The sequence below is a fragment of the Drosophila grimshawi genome, unplaced genomic scaffold (genome assembly GCF_018153295.1).
Source record: "Drosophila grimshawi isolate 15287-2541.00 unplaced genomic scaffold, ASM1815329v1 contig_311, whole genome shotgun sequence".
NCBI lineage: Eukaryota > Metazoa > Arthropoda > Insecta > Diptera > Drosophilidae > Drosophila > Drosophila grimshawi.
In genome coordinates this window covers 10,325,931-10,348,210 of record NW_025063098.1, presented here as the reverse complement: position 1 = coordinate 10,348,210, position 22,280 = coordinate 10,325,931, and the positions used below count along the sequence as shown (strand labels likewise).

The 22,280-nt window shown below is 37.0% G+C and overlaps 2 protein-coding genes across 2 annotated transcripts in view; one reads left to right on the top strand and one right to left on the bottom strand.

Annotated features, from left to right (window-relative positions):
- The window catches only part of LOC6564187 (ensconsin), a 31,924-nt gene extending 12,489 nt beyond the window's left edge, over window positions 1–19,435 (bottom strand). The window contains 4 exon segments of the mRNA XM_032737411.2: window positions 1,461–1,574; window positions 3,013–3,143; window positions 3,247–3,352; window positions 19,009–19,435. Of these exon segments, the coding sequence (XP_032593302.2) occupies window positions 1,461–1,574; window positions 3,013–3,143; window positions 3,247–3,352; window positions 19,009–19,065 (408 nt within the window). The 5' untranslated portion in view covers window positions 19,066–19,435.
- Window positions 19,436–20,489: 1,054 nt separating this feature from the next.
- On the top strand, window positions 20,490–21,966 carry LOC6564188 (3-ketodihydrosphingosine reductase). The gene is made up of 3 exons (XM_001989728.2): window positions 20,490–20,742; window positions 20,842–21,410; window positions 21,468–21,966. Exons 1-3 carry the CDS (start codon window positions 20,526–20,528, stop codon window positions 21,702–21,704), a joined length of 1,023 nt encoding a protein of 340 aa, XP_001989764.1. The 5' UTR covers window positions 20,490–20,525; the 3' UTR covers window positions 21,705–21,966.
- Window positions 21,967–22,280: the final 314 nt, after the last annotated feature.

Here is a 22,280-nt window from a genome sequence, read left to right as displayed (position 1 = left end):
GTCGCTGAAGTTGTCAGTTTTTCTGTTATGAATAATATCGGCATATTGCAAGCTTTCAAAAATCAGCTTCGATATTCTTAAAAGCTACCAGTGAAGTTTCTTTAATTCTTCCTTGAAATGAATTAATTAATTAATTCAAATATGTTTGAAACAGAAACTGAAAGTCAAATACAACTCAAAATATGTTATTGACCTTCCATAATTTGTATGCTAATTTCGAACGTATAATAAAGGCATGCAAAGTGAATGTGACAGAAATCTAACCAAAATACAAACACACCTCCCTCGTGCACTACATATCATAGAATGCTTTAATTTTATACAAACAGGTAACTAGGATATACATATAAGAAACAGTAGAGAAAAAGAAATCAATAAACAGCGGTAACGGCAACTTATGCAAATTCTGATGAGTTTTCCAGATTAAAAATGTACATTCAGGTCGAGTGTCTGTCTGTGACTAACTGACGCCCTGACAGTCAACTCAATGGCACTTTTACCACACACACACACACACACACATACAGTTACTACATAAATTTCTGATGGCTACAATGGCGCGACAAAAACCAGTTACGAATGTAACGACATGTGTACCAAATACACTAGCACATATATGAAAGAAATTGCCTATAATGCAAGGCGAAAGCTGGGCCGGCCATTGTGAAGGCAAGCATGGTGGCAACTGCTGATAGACAGCAACAATGAAAAATACTAATAGAAATTGTTGCGCGTCGCCTGGTCGACGGTTCCAATGGCTTGGTCCATTGGTCCAATGAGTCGCACACTATCTAGGATCTGTGTGGGGGATGGCAGTTTTCCCCTATTTTTTTATGTATGTGGCGCCATGACAAGGCATAAAATCATAGTGGTTTGCAATTTTGTTGGCTGACAACGATGAGGCCGTGTCGCAACTAAGAAAGGGCGTTGCCGTTGCAGATACTCGCATTTAGATATACATACAAATAGGTAAAGGCAAAATACATTTAGATATCTATGTACAGTCGTACGAGGCATGCATTAGAGTATTCAACAAGATGGCTGTCTCAAAAGGAACTTTATTCTTAGCTTAAGGAAAGCTAAGCTAAAAATTAGTTCAATTATCAGTGACAATAGCTGAAAGGCCATATTTTTAATTGGTGTACACTTATAGCATGCATTTAAAGTATTTAAGAGCAGAGCTTTATTTTACTTTTACAATTTTGTAAAATGTTGTCCTCCAATATTTTGCATTTTCAGCCATTTTCAGCTATTTTCAGCTATCGTCATTGAGATTTGAATTATCGGCGACACATGCATAAAATAAGCCTTAAACATACTTTGTAGCATTACTGCAGGCGCACATAAAACATTAGTTTGTACATAGTTAGTTATATGCATATGAGGTGTACAATATGGGTTGATCATCCCTTATTATAATGGCATTAGATGCAGCATCTATCTAGCTGACAATTGTGTACCTGTTTTCTTGTTGGTCCGTCGACCTCCGTTGCCATAGGATAGGGGCGTCCATTGGGCACAACGGGTGGTCCCTCCGATTTGCTGCGACGCGAAGGTGTGCCGCGCTCCTCCGACTGCAAATAGAGGGAGATGAATAAAAACACACACACGCACATATAAATATATATATAAGTGTGTATGTGTGCTTGAGTTAATTAGCAGCTCATTAATATTACGCATACGACATGCTGACGTACATGATCAGGTAACACAAAAACAGGAACAATAGTCTCAACGCCATTGGCCCAAGTGAAAATCAATTAATTATTTATTGCCAGGGTGTGTAGTAAAACACACAGACACACAAACACAAACACACACAAACACACACACACCCAGACGCCCACAACATAACGAAAATACGTTTGCATATATACATAAAACTATATATATACTCATGTATTTGGTCCTTGATGTCCTTGTGTGCAACATGTGCGCATTTTTAATTAGCGGTAACACAGCAAACCTGTCGGCAACCAACCACATCAGCCTCGCACCTTTTGCCTGCTGTATTATTATGCGGCATTCGACTATGGCTTATGGTCACATTCATATATATTATACGAACTTCTGCATAAATGAATTAAGCCTAATGGCAAACTAAGCAAAAAGTAAACCTGCCACTTATAGAATTTTTTATATTTGCTCTTTAGCAAATGGGCATAATACATAAAAAAAAAGAGCATAACTTTTAATTCTGCCAGCGCACTTTAAGTTTCAGCAGTGCATGCATTTTTATGGTGGCAGCTTAAATTGGTTCACCACATACAAATGTGAGTTTTGAATTTATTTTATTCATTTTTCAAACATTTTTTTTACATAATTCTCAACATCTCGCAGACCAAGAGCATTACATATGCGTTTGCGACGTGACAGCTTTACAGAAACCACAAATGTACTTATTATATTGCCATGCAATTTTGAACTTTAAACAAGTTTTCTTACTGACAAGATTTTGTATGTCACTATATTATTTAACTTTACTTATTAAATAAGTAACTAGTTTTACTTATTAAATAGTAAAGAGTTTATACCTAAATATATTAAGTAAGTATATTAATCAATCAATTTGGATATTTTTTGCTATATTTTTTAATCTAGTGTGCCTACATCCTATGACCTTTTGAACATGTTCATCACTCAACTGTGATTGATTTTTTCATCTGTAATTTAAACAAATCTTCCTCCTGTTGTATTTTCTATATTTTTAAAATTAGTATGCCCACATCTTGAAACTATTTCACCAAATTTTGACTGACTATTATGCTGTTGTTGCATAATACATTCACGTAAAAATCTATGTCAGCCATACATATTTCTATCTCATGTAAAAATGATTTTATGCTACAATTTCCCAGAAGGAAAAGCTATTGCAATACCATGTGGCGTTGGGCAACCGTGCTGACTGTTCAAAATTATTGTGTGCTCTTTTCGCAAGGTCAAATTAAAGGTGAATGCTAGATTGTGATATTTACGTATATACACATAATATATATATAATATAATACTCACCCTCGCCGAACGGTGCGCACTGGCATCTCGACGTGCATCTGTATATTCGGATCCTATAATAAACTCGTGCGATTTATATGCTAATTCGGGGCATTTTTTTCGACGTGGCAATGGCGGCTCATTTGTTGCACCTGCGGTTAAATCGAACAAAGACATATAAATAATGTATTGATAAAGTTAGATGAGTGGACAACTCTGATTGGATTGATGGAATTGGATTTGACAAATACGCACCAACAAATTGACTTGGATTAGGCGCTGGCGCTCGGCGCACAACCTCCGGCCTCGAGTTGCCCGTAAATTCATGCCAACGATAAGTGCTCCTGTACTCCGAATGGAGCTGCTGAAAAATAAGAAAAAATAACGTTGTCACACAAATTTGTGTGGGTCGCAAAATTAATTATTAATTTTATGCTTGCATTAAATGTGATTGATTTTGGTATTAATGAATTTGTATGCGAGTCTTAAATACAAAATCGGCTGCATCAAAAGCGCAAATCTTATAATAGTGTTAAAGCGAAGGTTTTAAGTTAAGAATATGATTTTTGAATTCATTATATATATTTTTATTTATTTTGTATTATATTATTATTATTGTTATGTGGTGCCCCCTCCTGAGCCTGTAACTCCTGCATCAATCCTGATTTAAGAATTTATGTCATGTTGCGAGTTTCCATGTTTACTGAGCTTAAGACATATTTCCCCAAGTTACTGCATTTTCTTCTGTCTAAGGTGATACAAGGCGATATAATGCAATTTGAGGATTCCTCCAAGATTAGCTAAGTGACTTCTGTGTCTACAGTGACAGTGACCTGTCAAGAGAACGATAAGTATTCTAAGTCTGTAAATGTCTGTTAATTCGTTTACTTGCTTAATTCGCTACCAAAAAGACATTTGACCTGTGACTCTGCCCAATTTGAGTGACGCAGATCTGATTCCTCGTTTCTCAGTTGTAGCCGTATTGTCAGTGTTTTCAATGCCACAATACGGTTCTAGACTCTCTGCGCCCCTTCTTGCCTTGTTGTTTAATAATCGAAGCTCTGCATCTTGCTCCTTCGGATGTACAATTTTAGCTGAGCGTGACAATTGTGTGTACATTGAACAATTGTAGTTAAACAAAATTCAAACTACTTTATTAAAACACCGCCACTGCACTTCCGACAAGCAATCAACATTTTTCTTTTCAAATGTCATGACAATTAAAATGAGCACTGCCAAAATCTAAATAATTAGCCAAACGCACTGCCCACAAGTAATTAAGCTAAATAGAAAAAAAAACAAATGCACATTCAACTCAACTTTTTAAAATAAATGCAAATGAAAATATTTTTGTTGCAAGGTCGGAGCAGGACCGGGGAAAATAGTCATCGCTGAAGCCAAAGCTGGCGCAATTGGCCAGTTTAGATGGCAAATCGGGCGCGTTGCCAAAACGTGGTTGTCACATTTGCAATGCAGCAATGGTAATCGTAGTCATGTCCTTATTCCACTGCTTCTGCAAACATTTGATAATTGCAGCAAGAAGAAGCCAAGCAAACAAACAAAAAAAAACCAATAGCTATGGCCAATGTGTACAGTCAAGTCTATGGCTTAATGGCTATGACGAAAACAAAATGCGTTGTAGCCCTCGTAAAATTCGTATCGATTTAAGTGCAGCAACTGCAAAGGACTAAGGACTGAGGACAAAGGACATTTTCAAATTATTTTTCGTTGCAACTAGCTGTAAATTGTGTTAAACTCGGCAAAAGTCGCAGCGACAGCCAGGCAGTCAGTCGGATAGTTGGACTACTAGTGGAGTTAATTATGGCGTCAGTTGTTTCATTGTTTCATTGTTTTTGGGTTTTTGTTTTCTTCTGTGGCAACTTGGCCAAGTCATTTTCGTATCTGTGGCAGCTTATGGAATTTACTTAGCTGTGCTACATGTGCGCATTGCTACTTGAAGGTATTTTATCGTTGCCATTCTGTAGTACTGCGAAAGTAAAAATAATTGCAACTTAACACGCAAAGCCAAAGACAATGTTAGTTCACCCAGTTGGCCAGTTCACCTACTTCGCCAGTTGACTTTCTTAGTGCATTTTTCATTCAAAATGTCCTTTCTCTGTTTAATTTAAATCTATAAGTAGGTCTCGACGCTAACCACTTAATCGTACCTGATTACTAAAAAGCTACTTAATTAATTTGAAAAAGAACTTAAATTTTCTAAATTTAAGCAAGTATTTATAGATTGAAGGACAATCAGATAATTTGGTAAAAAGAGTCCTTTTAAAGCGGAAGGGTAACTTTTTCAGAACAGCTCTTGAAAACGATCAGTTTTGCTTTAAATAATGAGGCACAGACATCCCTGGCTAAAGAGTATCTCACAGCACTCACGATTTCAGCATTTTTAACTATTTGCCTTTCATTTGAAATACCTTTGTTTTATAGGCTGCCACACCTATTAAATCACAATTCAATACATAACCGCAAATCGAGTTAAAAACCAATTAACCAAATTGCCGGCAAAACTACAAAAATAGTGTAGACTGGTGCCCGACCCAAAGACTCAAAAACCATTAAGAACTTCATTAAAAATCAATTCGCCAGACAATAAATAACGTTCACTGCCAACTAACCACAAGAGAGTTTCAAGCAACTTGTGCACCGGGAACAATTCCCTGAAATAGGTTTGCAATACCACAACTCATGCATAATTTAGTCGATGAACTGTAGCTGAACGCACTTTAATCGATTAATTGTAGGTGGGCCTCCAGGAATGTTTGTGAAGAGTACCAGGGTGCTTATTCCAGTTGAGTAGCTCTGTTGGCACGTGGCAGCAACACCTTCCCCAATTTATTGCTCATTTTTTATGCTGCAACCATTTATCATGCGAATTTGCAGGATGGGTTCAGAAAAGAAAAACGATGGCACACCATAAATTTTAACCTGATTTATGTATGTTGCGCCAAATTGATTGCTTCGAAATGCAAGCCGCACTTCAACATACGAATTCGTTTTATTTTTATTTTATTTTATTTTTTCTCTGGCATAAACACATGCAAACATATTTCGCAGCGGTCATGTCAAAGTTTATTTAAAATTCAATTTCGGTTTCAATGTGTTTATGATTATTTTTTTATTTTTGTTTTTTCTTTTTACCTTTTCACATTTATTTTTTGTCTATCAGCACATTGTGGTTCAACGAGTTTGTGAACTTTTAAAAGTACTTTAAAATTGCAGCTTAACTTGTAAGTCTGTTAATACGACTACTATAATATTTTTCAGTGCACTGACGTTGAAATGCTGATAAGCCTGCAGACAGGCAGACCAGCCTGTCGTTCACTCAAATCACAGCTCAGTGAATCAAAATTTTAATTAAATTAATTAAAATAGCTTTTGAATTAAGACCGACAGTGATTGAGCAGGCTCAAAATTATTGATTTAAATATATATAAGATTACATTGTGGGTGCAATAATCTAAATTAATACCTCGAATATTCAATGGACGATTCGGTTTACTATAGTTTTATTTAGTATAAGCCAATTATGGTAATTTAATATACTTTTTACTACAACTCAAGAATATGCGCAGAGTTCTTCACAATTTCTTATTGACCATAACATTTTAATGGGCAGCACTTCTGGCAAGGCTGGTAGCTCAAGCTGCCAGTCAATGACTTGCTCTATAAAATACACAATTTGCAAAAGTCCACAAAATTTATTGCACATAGCAAATGTGAGTACAGCTCGTAAGAGATTGGTAAATCTAGTGCAATCATTTCCACAGTATAGTTGAAGGCGTTAGTTCGTTAGTTTATACTGCGCCATAATCCCCAGACTCACACTAAGCTACACATGTTGGATAACTTAACTGAAACCGCAAACAACCTGTATATATATATATATATATCAACACATATGTATATTTATATACATATATTTCCACATAGAGTTTTGTGTGCGTGTTTAATCTACCCGAAGGGACCTTTCAAGTTTTATGCGAACAAAGGACACCTCCAGGCAACACAGCACTTGCAGTTATCGCCTGAAATGGGCTGGACTGTCTGCGGTCTTCCATATTGCTGCTTGTTGTGTGTTTGTGAAGTGCAAGAAAAATGAAGCACAAACAAGCGCATAAAATGTAATCGCCCAGTGGGGTTTTTCTTTTGTCTTGGTTGCTACAATACGTTTTCAAACTATAATAGGATTTTATAAGTAGAACAATGATTTTATAGATATCACACAAAAAAGGTATATTTGACAAGAAATTTGCTATTAATAATGACCGACGTAAAATAACAAAATAATTGTCAAACAGTCTTTTAATAATAATAAAACTAAAAGTTCATTAACTCAGCTTACTTAGAAAATGAGAAAATTCTATAAGCAGTACAGCAAACGAAACAGCAAACAATATTTGATGTACAAAGACGGTAAATTATCCATATAATCAGAATATAAACTGACTGCGAATAGTTTATAAATAAAACAAAAGTTTAGATAGTAAAATCGATTACACAAAAGTCTTTCAAAAATCGTACATTAGAGAGAAAATTGTCCAAAGAAATACAATGCTAAATATGATTATAAAGTTTATTCTTTATAAAACATCTTCATCATCTCAGAGTCTGTTCCAGCATTAAGCCATGCTGTTAATATTCAATTTGAATTCAGTTTTCCATCTGAAACTAATCGTGCAGCCCACTTGTGCTAGCTTCAAGTTTTTTCCCAGTTTCTTTTATTATTTTTGGCTTACGATGCATTTTGCCATTTGACACCATTTTTGTCTGGCGCAGACGGCATCAGGTGCATGTGCAGGTAGCATAGGATGGTTGCTTCTATGGTTTCCCCTGGCACAGACCGAAAAACCTAACCTCACCAAACCAAGCCAAACACAAACATCGGGTGAGCCCGAGCCCACCCACCTCCTACCCCAACCCACTGGGTGGCCCATCTACATATGTGCTTCCATTCTGTCTGACATGGTGCCTCTACAATGCGTAGTTCTGGGCCGCAACGGTTTTGTTTGCTCGATTGCTCAACTAACCGCGCAATACAATCAGACTTTGCAAATAAACATGAGTGTGTGTGTGTGTGCGGGTGTGTGTGTGTGTGTGTGTTTGCTTGGTCTACACCAGCAATTAATTTACTCAACATGGCCCCAGACGTGTTGGAATGCTCGCCCTTTTTTAGTTGGCTGGCCAGCAGCCTAAATTCATGTGCCCTGTTTTAAGATGACAGCAACGAGCCACGCTGTCAGCTTGACTCTGACGCAGATTGACTCGTAACTGTGGAGGGGTCAGTTGCACCACTAATAAATAGCCCAGCTGTTGTCGGTGTCGTCCCTTAATGAGGCTACCGGCGACCCTCTGAAGCAAATGCACATTAGCCACAACATGCAACAACATGGCCAGCTCCGTGGGACCAACTTCATTTAATTAAATAATGCTGCTCATTTGCATGGGTGCATTTTTGTTGAGTCGGCCTGGGTATAGCAGCTATGCCATCTATTTGATTTAAACTGTACAATTATAATAAAAATACGACCTAGAATTATAATTTACTTTAAAATAAAAAAAAACTATATTGTAGTCAATAGCGATCAGCAAGTATGATTTATCGTTCCTACTTTTAGTGGATATATTTTGTAAGTGTATGCTATTTTTATAATTGATATGATACCTTCAAATGTCGTTTTATGATTATTTAAAAAAAATTAAGTACAAATATTAATTAAGCGAAGTCATTTGAAAGAGTATACACGCTGCAACGTTAAGATTCAATAGAATTTAGTTGGTACAAACCTTTTTTTATGGTGCCATAAATATGTATTAGATTTCAGAATGCGGAGACGGCGCAGAAGACGCGATTTAATTACAAACAATATTAAATGAACTACAATAAACTTGCAAACGTTGTTAAAATTAATAGAGCATCGCGTAACCGTAAGATTTATATAACATAATAAATTAAAAATATATTGTTCTGTGTGTGGTAACTAAGTGAAATATCAGTGACTATAACAGAGTATAATCTTATGTTCTATACATACATATATGAAATAATTTATGTGCCTTTTAAAATGTCATTTTAAATTTGACCAATGGAATTTAGCAATTGAAAACTTATTTTTGAAACAGTCCGACAACTCGTTCAATGGGGCAATGAAAAAGTTGTTGACAGGTAAATGGCGGAGCTTTAAGCAGTTGGATAAATGTCAATACACACACATAAGCACACAGACAGCCACCAAGTGGAAACTCATATGTATGTGACCGCAAATCGAAAGGCATTAAACTTTTAAGACCCTTTTATTGCACATAAGCTCAACTACCGGACTCGCCGTCAATCCCTCTCCAGTTGTCGACTTGCTCTATTCAATTTGTATCCCTTTTGGCTTGGCTTGGCTTGGCTTGGCTATGGCTTTGGCTTTGATTTGCTGGCTTTGCGTTGACAGCTGATTTATTGAAAAGACCCAATGGGAAGGCTGAGTCCGCAGCTCGCTCGCTGGCAAAGTGGCGTATGCATAATATCCTGCATTCCCGAGTTCATTCACGTGCACCAACAATGGCACAAATTCAACCTAAATACATAGCTTACCAATTCAACTGCTACCCAGCACGTTTTGTTTTTAGCACCAGCTACATAAATAGCTTCAACACACCAGCGCTTAACATACAAAGTGCATTCAGCATGGGGGGGAATGGCTTCTCGAGAAGTTCTTGTGAAAACAGCCGAGAATAAAATTTTAAAAAACATATAAACAATTTTCTTTGGCTGTGCGCAATTTGTCACTTGTAGTTGGAATCTGTTTCCTTCACTTTTACAGATGTTTAACATTGTGCAGCAGTCGATTCTTGTAAATGCCACAGTTCGTTGCACTTCGCATCCCTGCAAATGGCTGTCACTTTGTAATACTGTGTTCGATATCTTTGAGTTATTTTCGAAGTAATCTTTCAACAACTTCCTTTTTCATTCTAAAAATTAACTCACTGAAAATTGCAAGTAAAATTAAAAACTAAATAAATACTCGTAGATATACTTAAATAGTATGAAAATATAATAAATAATAATTTGTACCTAGCTACTCTTGTCGACTCTAACTCTTAAGTAACTATGTTTATATAAATTAATTAAAAAGTCTTTCTAGAGTAATAAATTGAACAATCCACTTTCGTTATTAAATTTGAATTTGTCCAAAGTATTAAGTCAAACAGAACTTTGGGAAAATATGTGTACACACACAGAAAATGCAACACTTCCGGTGTCAAATGCATGCCACACAACCCGGAAAACTTTTGCATAGGGCGCCAGCAGCCAAAAAAACATTCTTTGTGCATATTATAATGCAAAATGAAATGCGAATTATGCAAAAACAACAACAAAAGCAATGATGACAACAAACAGCTGCATTTAATTGCATTTTCCTGTCTCTGCGCCTGCAAGGAGGAGAAACTCCAGAAACTCTGGCTGTCACTGCCACTGCCAGAGGCAGCCACATCATCAATCTAAATGACTGCAAATGTTTATGCAAATGCATCTGTACCTGCTATATTCAAGTGCTTAAATGTTATACACATTTCAACAATTATCATGAAACTCGATGATGTTGTGCAGTGGCCTTCAGAAACTAAGTATTTTTGCATTAGACGGCTGCTAGCGTGCTTTATTTCTATTATTTGCCGCACGACTGCATTTTATGTGTGTGTGTGTGTGTGTGTGTGTATGTGTGTGTGTACGTAAGTGTGTGTATGGGTGAGTGAATGAGTGAGTCTTTGTCGGCTTTGCTTGCTGCACTCATGTGAATAATGACGATGCGATCGATGGCACACGCTTTGTATAGCGTATCTTAAGTGCTCACGGCTTAAATTACAATAGTATAAAATACTAGAAACCTTAAGTTAAATATATATATATATATATATTTATAGTTGCTATACATCGCTTGTATAGGGAGAGCTTATAATATCCATAACCATAAGTTTGAAAAAACCTAACCAATATTCCAAAGCGATGCTCTTTTTTCACGGCTTATCTTTTTTAGTCGTATTATTGGATTTATTGTTCCTCACATATAGGAATGATTCAAAACATACAACAGCCGCAACTTTCAAGAAAACCGATTTTTAATTGCAATGCCGATTTGGACAAATTTGTTAAATTTGCAAAAATTATCTTAGCTCGAAATACATTATATTTTTCTAATCTAAAACATCTGCTGTATTGCAATTTGCCTGGTAAGCAAAGCGCATTTCTATATTACGCATACGAACCGCTGGATGCCAATTAGCTGGTTATATAACATCAAGTTGGCAGCGGCTGACGTAAGCGAAGAAAAAATCAGTAAAAGCACAAACAGTTTGCAAATGACGTCATTTCGACTTTCTTTCTCCCAATCAACAATCAGCATCTTCAACTTGTGTTTAGTCATCTTCATGTTGGGCTAGGGTCACTAGACTATTTTCATAACATTTATTCCAGGCGAAAAGTTCACGTTACAAAGGAATACATAAGTAAAAAGTTGTCGCAAGAAGTTGTTATAGTTTTTCCATTTGGATCATGTTTCGGAACTTGACTGTGACAAACGATGAATGCGACTGAGCCAGCTAAGGGCAAGCCCACTTAAGTATGCTTCGCCTGAATTCTTTTAGCTTATTTGATTAATGACCAATTGAAATTATAGTTCTGACAGCCTATAAAACTTGAACGAAAAACTCTCTAAAATTAAGTAGTATATTAAATGAATGAATGTATGAACAAATTTTATATTTTCCACACACTTATTGGCATTTAAGCGATTTTTTCTAAACAGAACTAAACTTTAAATATGCTTACAATTCCTAGAAAAAACGCAGACTTTAGTTTCCAACCCACAAAGTGTGGCGACGTCGTAAAATTTCCATACAGCTCAAGTTACAGCTCTAAGAATATTCAAATTTAATTTCAACCATCCTTTCAGACAGGTGGTACGCACACCTTGCAGGAAATACGCAACCGGAAATATTTACTTAGCCCCAATTTAGTGCAAATGTATCCCACAAAAAATGGAAATTAAATTGAAGAAGGTATATAAAATAGACAAACAAAAAAGTGTAAGAAAATGTAAACAACATGATTAGTCAATTGGTTTATTTATTTATGGTTTATACTACATAAGAACATTATAGAAAAAGTTAAAGCGCCGTCCTGAACTATACTTGTACACAGAAATCAAAATCTCATAAATTCCACAATATTGCTATGCAGTCTATAAAACCATAAGCACTTGGTACTTGGCTAGGATAAACACTGTCCTTATTTGAGCACTTGGAACTCAATCGGATGACCTAACTTGACCTTACCTAATCCAACTGAACTTATCATGAATGTGCTGCACGTATATGTATATATTTGCCCAGGCCACATTATCAGCAAACTTATGCTTAGCTTCATTTAGACCGAGTTGAACTCGTTGAGCCATGAGTAAATCCTTCAAAGCTGGCAATTGAGAACTCTGGTTGAATGCCATTCAGACAATGCAGCATCAAATGGCCATGCAGCATACACAATAACGACAACCTCACAAATTGTTATATAAATAAATATAATATATATATATATATTTACTCATACTTTTGCAAATAATTGTCTATTGTATGCGATTATTCCTCCTTTATTTTTATTTCGCTGCCTTGTATCAAATTGCCATTGCCAGACAACGAATTGTGCTGCATTCATGTATACGTATGTATTATGTATTATATATATATATGTATGTACATTTGTTTTTGAATGGAAGGAACAATAAAGTCGTTTATGGATGGCGCTGGCTAAGCCATACTGCTGCAAACAATCGCAATGCTGCACTGTGAATTGACAATGTCATATGAAATTATAGCCAAAAGTACAATAAAAAGTACAAAACAGAAAATAGTCAAGAAAAGCCGACGGACGCTCCCTGATGCCAAGTCTAGAGCACAAATCAGAAACATATTTAAATTATAAAAAGAGATTTAACTTATAAATCCCTTTTTAGCTTCATAGAGTATATGTTTTATCCACGCTCGATCTAAAAAATCGACTGCCATAAGTCAAGCCCGGCATTTACCGTAATCACACAAAAGAAACTTGAATGAAATGTTAAATGTGCAGAGCTTTGAGTCAAGGAGCTTTGAGTCGCCACTTACAGAGCTATTGTAACTTTTTGCACTTTGCTTTGTGAAATATACACTCATAAATATAATATACATGAATGTATATATATATAGATATATACCTCGCCCTATAGAACATTATATAACCTTTCCCCAATGCGTTTGCATTTTTCATGCGTTAGAAATGCAGCGGGTAAAAAAAACTTTAGCTTAACAATATAAAAGCGTAAAATATTTAAGTGGCATATAGAGCAAGTGGTAGAAGCGAATGGAGGCCTTTTGGATTTTTTGGCATTGCTAGGCATTTTGTGCGAGTAGCTCATATATGACCTTATTTGCGTATACGTAATGTTCGCAGATTTTTTACTTGGCAATGCACAAGAACGGCTGTTGGCAACCAACGTCAAATAAAGCATGTTAAAATTGCAATACGGCTTAATGGATTTGTTGTTTGCCATGAAACTGCAAACAATTTTAGATGCATTCAACAAAAGTTTTCCCAAAGATGGGGGAACGTTGGCATATTGAGGAAGCATAAAATAATAAATGTACGATATGAATACGAATATTTAGCAGGCAGACAACTTTAAGAAGATAACTTCGAATTTAATTTGAATTAAGCTAGCTTGTATTCAGGTTTTTTGCAGACATGAGTACCATCATTTTCAATCCAAGGCAATTTCTAGTCCCTAAACATATTCCCACAGAGCATTTTCAATCCACATTGCAGCAAACTGTAAACTTTCCAGTGCCCAAAAAAAAAAAGAAAAAAAAAAGAATCTCATAAAATTACTATCAACGCTGACAGGCAGGCAGCAAGTTGGTCGCCAGCCAACTCAGAGGCAAACTGCAGCAAATGTTGCCCCAGAGCACACCATGCCGCAGACCTGACGGAACTCATCCAGCTGTTAAGGGCACCTGCCCTCTAATCCATTCACTTACGTGCGGAAATTATAATAATTGCATTAGTGCAGAGGCAGAAAATTGAAATTGAAATTGAAATATGTTAGACGTGTCGACGACAGGATGTTGACGGATGCGTCCCGTCAGATTGACTCGACGTCACAGGCAAGGGCACCCAAGTGTTGCAATTTTAAAGGGATCTCTCGCGCTAAATGTTGCAAATAACATTTCAATTAAAAATAATTCAATTTTATGCTTCACTTGTGCATAATTCTTAAAGTAAAAGTCAATTGCTTTTAACTACCATTAGCCGGCAAAGAAACAGAACAGAAACCTCGTTTAATGGGAAAAGTTTCGTGTTGTTCTAATCGGAAAGTTGTTTATTTTGCAGCATTGTGTTAGTGGGGCTTTGACAGACATTTCGTGCTATTACAAAAACTGCCTGGAATTTCGTGTTGGTCTTAATGAGTGGCAGAAAAATCAATAATAAAGGCTGTGATTAACACGCCAATCTCTAGTCAGAAAGTTGCACATCGTTTCCATTGTTAATCTCTGATTTGTGCATTTTAAAATGTACTCTATAAAGAGTCTAAGTCAAGGGATACAATTGCCAAGCTACATTGAGTAGGGAAGATACACAATATATTTTAAATTCTTATCAATATACACCAAAAAAATTTATAAATATTTATATCAACAAACAAAATATTTTGCAGTCTATTATGTAACTTTTAAACTGTTACTCACTTTGATTACGAGTACTAACAATTTTATCACTGTTGACGATCGTAAAGAGACAAACAATTAAGCGAATATTAAAGAACTCGTAAAGCCAAACAAAATAAATATTCAAATTAAACGCAAAAATGCACTTAAGCGCGAGAATTGCAAGGAAAAGTATAAGCGAAAAATAAACTAAGAACTCTTCTATGTAGTACAATTTAATACCCGGTCTGCATGCGATTGCCTGATTTGTGTGGAGAATATGCAAATATTAAAAAGGAGTAACAAAAAACTATTGTACCCAAAATAAAAAAGGATTAAACGCAGTATTGCCGAAAACTGAGTACTCTAATATGGAATATCAGAAAGGTATAGACTTCCCCAATAAAAAAACATATGAAATAACTTCTAGTTTCTTTTGAAATGAAGCAAAAGATTTCTATCACTATCAAGAAGCGATCCAAGCTGTCTGGCAACCTTCTTTTCATTGTCCCGATACTGTTGAGCGCAAGTTATCGGGTCAGTAGATATATCAGAAAAGTATCGATATATGATCGGCATCAGTTGAGTTCGGTTGCAGCCAGCGGTGGAAAAAGGACTTATGAAGCTCAATTAAGCAAAATATCATTATCAATAAACACAAGAATAGCAATGTATATCGCTAAGTTACAATCACAATACAATAAATATAATATATCACATAATATTTACATAAATGTATATAAAATTTAGGTCAAAAATGTCTCTTATATGATATATTTGAAATACCTTCTGTGAGTGTATGATCATTGCTAACCAACAGTCAAAAGTCTGTTGACACGCGGCCACGGAAGGCAATCAGTAAAATAAAAATTTACACAGCTGAAATTGTTCCCTGTTGTGTGCACAACAAAAAATGCAAATTTGTACAGTTTCGTTGGCATCCAGTGCAAGTCTGTACGTGTCTGCACATATCGTAATGCCAATTAAATTTACCATGCCAACCTTTGAACCCCACTCTAAGAAACAACAGAAAACTAATTAAACGACAAGTTTTGTATAACTTTTAATATTATAATTGACTGAGGTATGGATTTATTTTAAGCTTTCCAGTTGTTCTCGACAACTAAAATTGTGGAGAAATTATGTAATGAAAAAGTTCCATAAGAAAAGTAAAATAAGCTTGGAATTTGTTTATATTTCTTTATTAATATTACTTAGCATTTTCATATATAAAAGATTTTTTTCAAAAGAAAAGAAAGCATTCCTTTAATTCAAGAAACACCTTTTCATTCGCATGCATTCTGATACCAATTATTTGCAGTACTCTCGCTCGAAACTTTCTAAGAGTATCGCTTGGTTGAGTGTTCATTGACTGCAAAAACAGAAACAAGTACAATCAGCTGACCACAAATAATTACAAAAGTTTTCTAAGGCTCTCGACGCTGTGCTCTACTCAGCTCAACTCAGCTCTGCTCCATAGAGATTGACCACACAATTTGAGTATACTTCCCATTTCCGTTTCTCGTATTTGTCTGTGGCTGCGGCTCTGTGCATTTGCCGCGTGGGTTCCCTTATGGTTTCCGTCAGCAGTTTGGAGATTAGAAAGCAGCTGGCTTTGGGAGACAGGGAGTAATGAATAAAATGTGCAAATTGCTGCGGTCAAACTGAGTGAGAACTGTTTGGTTGACGCGATTTGAATGCACAATGAAAATTTCCATTGTGATTGGTCAAGAAATGCGGAAATTGAAATGCCAAGCTTTCAATTTTGTGCAAAAATTGAAAACGCTTCTGGAAGCAGTGTAGTGAAGTGTATAACCCAAGAAAAGAGTATAGAATACTTTTATAGACATTATTTAAATCAGTATCATTATCAATAATATCGAAATCAAATTTTAATATTTTTTTTAACAATTTTTTTAGTAATTGTGCGCAAAATGATGTTGCAATTTTATTGATACACCGCACAGCCAAGCACTTATTCAAACAGATATGCCACACATGCTTGCAGCAGCTGAGATAAACGAGTTTTTTTTCTTGTTAAATGCCAGCACGTATGGTAATGCCCCAAAATAGTTCAGCAATGTTAACGAGCATACTATAAATACTCGAATATATGGGAGTAGAGTCTAAGCCCCGCTTAAGGTAGGGTGCATAGAACAATGCCTGTCGGCTAGGCCACAATGTGCATATTGATGATGTGGGCAGATAGAGCACATAGCACACGCAGCAGCAGCAAGACAATGGATCCGTACAGCCAACAATAACAACAAGTGTGCCTGTGTCGTGGGCTAAATTTACATTAGATAAGTGTAACAACGGTAGTGGTGCATTTGTTCTGGGCGTCGCCAGCTGACTTATACATATATTTATATATACATATCTATGTACACGCAGAGAGTGACTAAGAGTCCAACAACATGTCTGGCGAATCGATAAGCCAAAAAAGTAGCCACCAGCAAGGAGCACGCCTCACTGGCGACCAGCCAAACTAGTTGTTTTTGCTACAGTGGTAAAAAAAGGTAATTCAAATTCGCAAAACATAATAAGATAAGAATTATCTTTTACGAAAGAATAAAAAAAAAACTAACAAATGAAAAACATTTTGTAAAGGTCAATTTTGTCATTCATTTATTCATTAGAAATTATAACCCTAGGATTGTTACAATTTTTTAATTTCCACAAGCGTCGAGATTACGGGCAAACAGTGGATCAAAGTGATGGCGGTGGTAAAAGAGGTGGCACAATAAAAGTTTTGACTGCGCTGCGCTGATGTAATACCGCAAGACAATTTGCCTTTGCACGTCATATGGCCAGCAACAACAGTACCAACAGCACCAACTGAAGCAGCTACTAAAAGCCGGCAGACGCCGCTCGCTCTGTCTCTTTCTCACACTTCTCTTCGCTGCTCCCACTCTCAATATATATTACTCTCTGCTCTCTCTCTCTCGCTCTCTCTCTTTCGCTCCCTCTCTCGCTCTCTCTCTGTCACTCTCTCGCGCATGCGCGTTTTCTCTTCCAACAGCTGTGACAGGAAGCCAGAGTAAAAAAGCATTGCATACATTTTAGTGCGGCAGCTCGAATTTGATGAATCAGCTGTTCTGCAAAGTGGACACCCCTCACCCAACCCCCGGCCACCCATTCCACCGCTCCGACCATGCTAAGGCAAAACTGGAAAGCCAAAGCAGCAGGCGATTCGTGCTTGAATTAAATTCGTTGCCCGGCCGGCCCCTAGCCAACTGACGGGTCTGGGTCTGGATACACACACTCCTTTAGGCCACATACCCATAGTACTAGCTACCTACCATATGGCTATTGATTTTTGGCCATGTCTGCTCCATTGCTGACGCCGACTATAGTGTCGAGCGTAGTGTTCTTTAATTTATTCTATACCATCAGCAGATTATTATTATTTTCAAACTTCATTCCTTTTTCGACTTATTCTCTTCATTTTTCTTTCTTTTCAGTTCAGTGCGCTGTGAATTGCATGTTTACTCAGCCAACTCCTTTTTATGACACTCCAAGGATAGTCGCTGAAAGCTGCTAAAGTTATGTATGGTGTATATAAATTCAAGTTTGTGTAGAATTCGCTTGACTTGTCGTGATTATTTTTTTGTAGCAGAGCTTAAGGAATACACACATTCTTTTGAATAAAACACAAAATTTCTGTATCACAAATTGATCGATAATTTTAATTTTAGCTTTTATAATTTATTTTTAAAATATCTATATAAAAAATGTATTTCTGAAGATGAGCATATTTCATTTTAGAATGTATTTAATAACGATATTAAAATCATTAACAAATATTCTAACATATTTCTCAATGACTCTAATGCGCATTTAATAAATAAGGATTAGCGATTTTATTTTTATTTCTCGTTGCAATTTTATGAAATCAAATATATTTGGCTCTTAATCCCATGATATAATCCCCCAGCAGACGGACACCCTCACGAGCAAAGTCATAAATTCAAGACAAGAGTCACCCCATTTTGTCCGCACCCTTCAATGCACCCTTCACTTGTGTCGCAATAAAAATAAAAATATGTCGCACATAAATCAACCGATTTCGTTGCAACAAAAAATAATATAATCATATTTTAAATAATGTAAGTGGGCTAAGAAGCTACCAGTTATGGCCAACTATTGAAAATGTCTCAAGGATGGTATACATTTTCCCAGTTGAGATATGTGTGAGATTAGCAAGTATGTATGTATGTATGTATGAGTGTGTGTGTGTGTGTGTGTGTGTGTGTATATGTGTTTATATGGGGTACATACCTTGTCAACCGGCATTGATGGGCACGCTCTGCACAGATTCCAGAATGAGCCAATCATAGGGAAATGCTTTTGTTGTCGTTGTTGTTGCCGAACCAAGTGACCAAAATACAAATTAAATAAACACGCGCGCGCTTGCAGATTACAGATTATCTATATTTATTTTCTCAGAATTTATTTTTGTTCTCGTTGTCAACTTTTAGGCGCAACAACCGTACTAACACACATACACAAAAACACACGCGTGCCGCTCTCGCTCACTTACTCTGTCCCTCTCGCTCGCTCTCACGCTCTCGCTAGACGCACACGCACCTGGTTAATGCGTTGCGAAGAAAGTGCGTTTGTATTGTCATACACTATTCTAGATTCGATTTTTTTTCGTTTGTTTTACTGGCCGCAGCTGTGGAAAGGAGATGGAGAAACAGTGCTGCCATTAAAAAAAAAGTATTGCATACCAGCAGGCGACGTTCTAATGATGATCTCATACACACACACACAGCGCTGTAAGCGACAGAGTAATACCCACTCACACACACACACACCCACACATAGAATGTCACACAATTGAGCCAATTAATGCATAATTTACAAGTATGTGTGTTGAATTCGCTGGTAACTCTGGCAATTTGATATTAAATTTTGTATTATGTGCACCCACAGAAATAGCCATAGCCTCAACAGCAAATCGATATCTATTTTTCATGACAGCCGTTTGGTATGCAATACTTTTTACCGCTTTACGCTGTGCTGCTTGTTTTAAATTTTTCTTTTTTTTGCATTTGCTGCACTAATTTGCCATTAGCGTGCAGTGGAGCGCAACATTTGCCGTTTACTTGAGAGATTGCACTACCAAAAATTTACTTAACACTAAACACACATTTTAATTTTTTTGCTTTGAATGCACCGCTGCTTCTGCTGGTACTTTTGCTGCTGCTGTCGCTGGTGCTGGTGCTGATGCTGCTATTGGGACCAAAAATGTATGCGTTTTACCGCTAACGCTTGCAACTCGACGACGTTACGTACACGACTAAGCTGAAAGTGTGCTGCCAACTGTCGTCGGCTCTGTGGAACATACATATATAAAAGTGGTTGAAAATCGCCTTTAAGTGAAGCCAAAGCCATCGCCAAAGCGTCGGCGTTGGAGTTGACGCAGCGCTTGGAAGTTGTGCAGCGCACCGGGGCAGCGACTCAATTGGCAGCTGTTCTCCGCTCATTGGAAATTTTGCATATGATAAACAGACAGTGGCGTAGTGCACATAAACGTTTAATTTTTATTGAAAAACAACACATAATTAATTTCCCATTTATTATTTTAATATTATATTTATATATTAGTAATACATATATACAGACAAAATTCAAAATCAAATCAAATACAACTATTTGTGACTATCTGGCAACACTCAGAACACACTTATTTCTATGGGCGTGATAGCTAAATCTATCGATAATGTTAGCGATGGTCCACAAACAAATATCGCCATACCCATTTGACAAATCTTATCAGCGGCACAATAACTATGGAGCTGACATGGGAAGTGGTTTTCTGCCTGGGCATTGCGCTATTAATCCACATACTGATATTCATATTCGTCATGGCTAAGAGACCAAAGAGCATTGTCGGTCGTCACGTGGTAATTACCGGAGGATCCAAGGGCATCGGCCTATGTCTCGCCGTCGAATGCGCCATGAAAGGTGCAAATGTCACAGTAATTGCCCGCGACGAGAAAATGCTGCGTAAGTGTACGAAATGAAAAACCAGAAAAACAAGCTAACAATTTTCACTGCAACTCTCACTTGCATGGTGCATGGCGTGTTCCATTTTGCATGCCATAGGTGGCGCTATTGCACTATTGGAGGTCATCCGCCAGAGACCGGAACAGAAATTCCAACATCGCAGCCTGGACATTGGCAGCGACTATGATCAGGTGGCGCGTGTCCTTGGTGAACTGGAGGAGAGCGTCGGCGATATCTATGCGATGATCAATTGTGCTGGCATGGCCATCTGTGGACTGTTCGAGGAAGTCGCCGTTGAGGATGTGCACAAGCTGATGAACGTGAACTTCTTTGGCAGTTACAATTGCACTCGCTATGTGCTGCCCAAGATGAAGAAGGCCGGCGAGGGCATCATTGTGTTGACCTCTTCCCAGGCGGCCATTTTTGGCATTTATGGCTACGGCCCATACGCAGCCAGCAAATACGCCCTGCGTGCCATGGCCGAAACGATTGCGATGGAGTCGCGATCCCATGGAGTCTCTGTCACATTGGCGCTCCCCTGCGACACAAATACGACCGGATTCGAAGAAGAGGAGAAGTCGAAGCCGCGGGAAACGAAAATCATTTCAGGTGGTGGCGGTCTCATAGAGCCGGAGGTTATTGCCAAGGCAATACTTAAGGATGCGCTGGTGAGCAAATATGTGATTTTTTTTTAGCTGACAATTTAAGTTTTCCCTCGTTCACAGAAAGGCAATTTTATATCGATTGTGGGTGCACAGAGCTGGCTGATTACCATGCTGGGTGGTGCTCTGATGCCCTGGGATGGTTTCTTTACGAATCTGTTGCATGCCACAATCATTGGACCAGTTCGTCTTTTGGGATATGGACTGCACAAGCATTTCAATGGAATCATACGCAAATGTGCTCGAGAGGATCGTGCTCTCAAGGCATCGAAATCTGATGATATTAAAGTGGAGCAGTAGCAATAATGACATCCATGATCTGCTGCTCTGGACGTATCCAATTTGTGCCCTAAACTGAGGCCTTTGCATACTTATTGACTTGCATTTAGTATTCATTGTAAGTAGCAAAATTCAATTGCTATTAATGTTATCATCTATTCCGAAAATGTAAACCAAATTTATATTGCTTGTATTACGTTTATTTCATTTCCATTTAATTGTTATATAAATGTTTAACTTTATATTTTTTATATGCACAATAAATGTATTGTCTGCTTTGTGATTTGGGTTAAATTTGATAGGATAATATTTAAGATAAGTCAAGAAAAATGAATTTGAATAAATCAAGTATTACATTGTAAATCTGCGCTTAAATTTAGCGCACTTTTTATGTTAACACTGAGCATTTTTGCGCACTTAGCGCACGCAAACAACTAAAAAGTTGTAATATATCGATTCACTTATCTATCGAGTTATTAGCATCACTAACAAAAAGTATTCTGGCGATGTAAGGACGGGTTTCACATTTGATGGCTTAAAACCGCAATTAATTTATAATTTTGTGTAACTAAGATGTATACATAATGCAATATACTT

Excerpts from the sequence above, each read along its gene's own strand:
- LOC6564188 (XM_001989728.2), top strand. The coding sequence starts at position 20,526 with ATGGAGCTGACATGGGAAGTGGTTTTCTGCCTGGGCATTGCGCTATTA. Across the intron at positions 20,743-20,841 it reads CCGCGACGAGAAAATGCTGC|GTGGCGCTATTGCACTATTG; the intron begins GTAAGTGTACGA and ends TGCATGCCATAG. Across the intron at positions 21,411-21,467 it reads CAATACTTAAGGATGCGCTG|AAAGGCAATTTTATATCGAT; the intron begins GTGAGCAAATAT and ends CCTCGTTCACAG.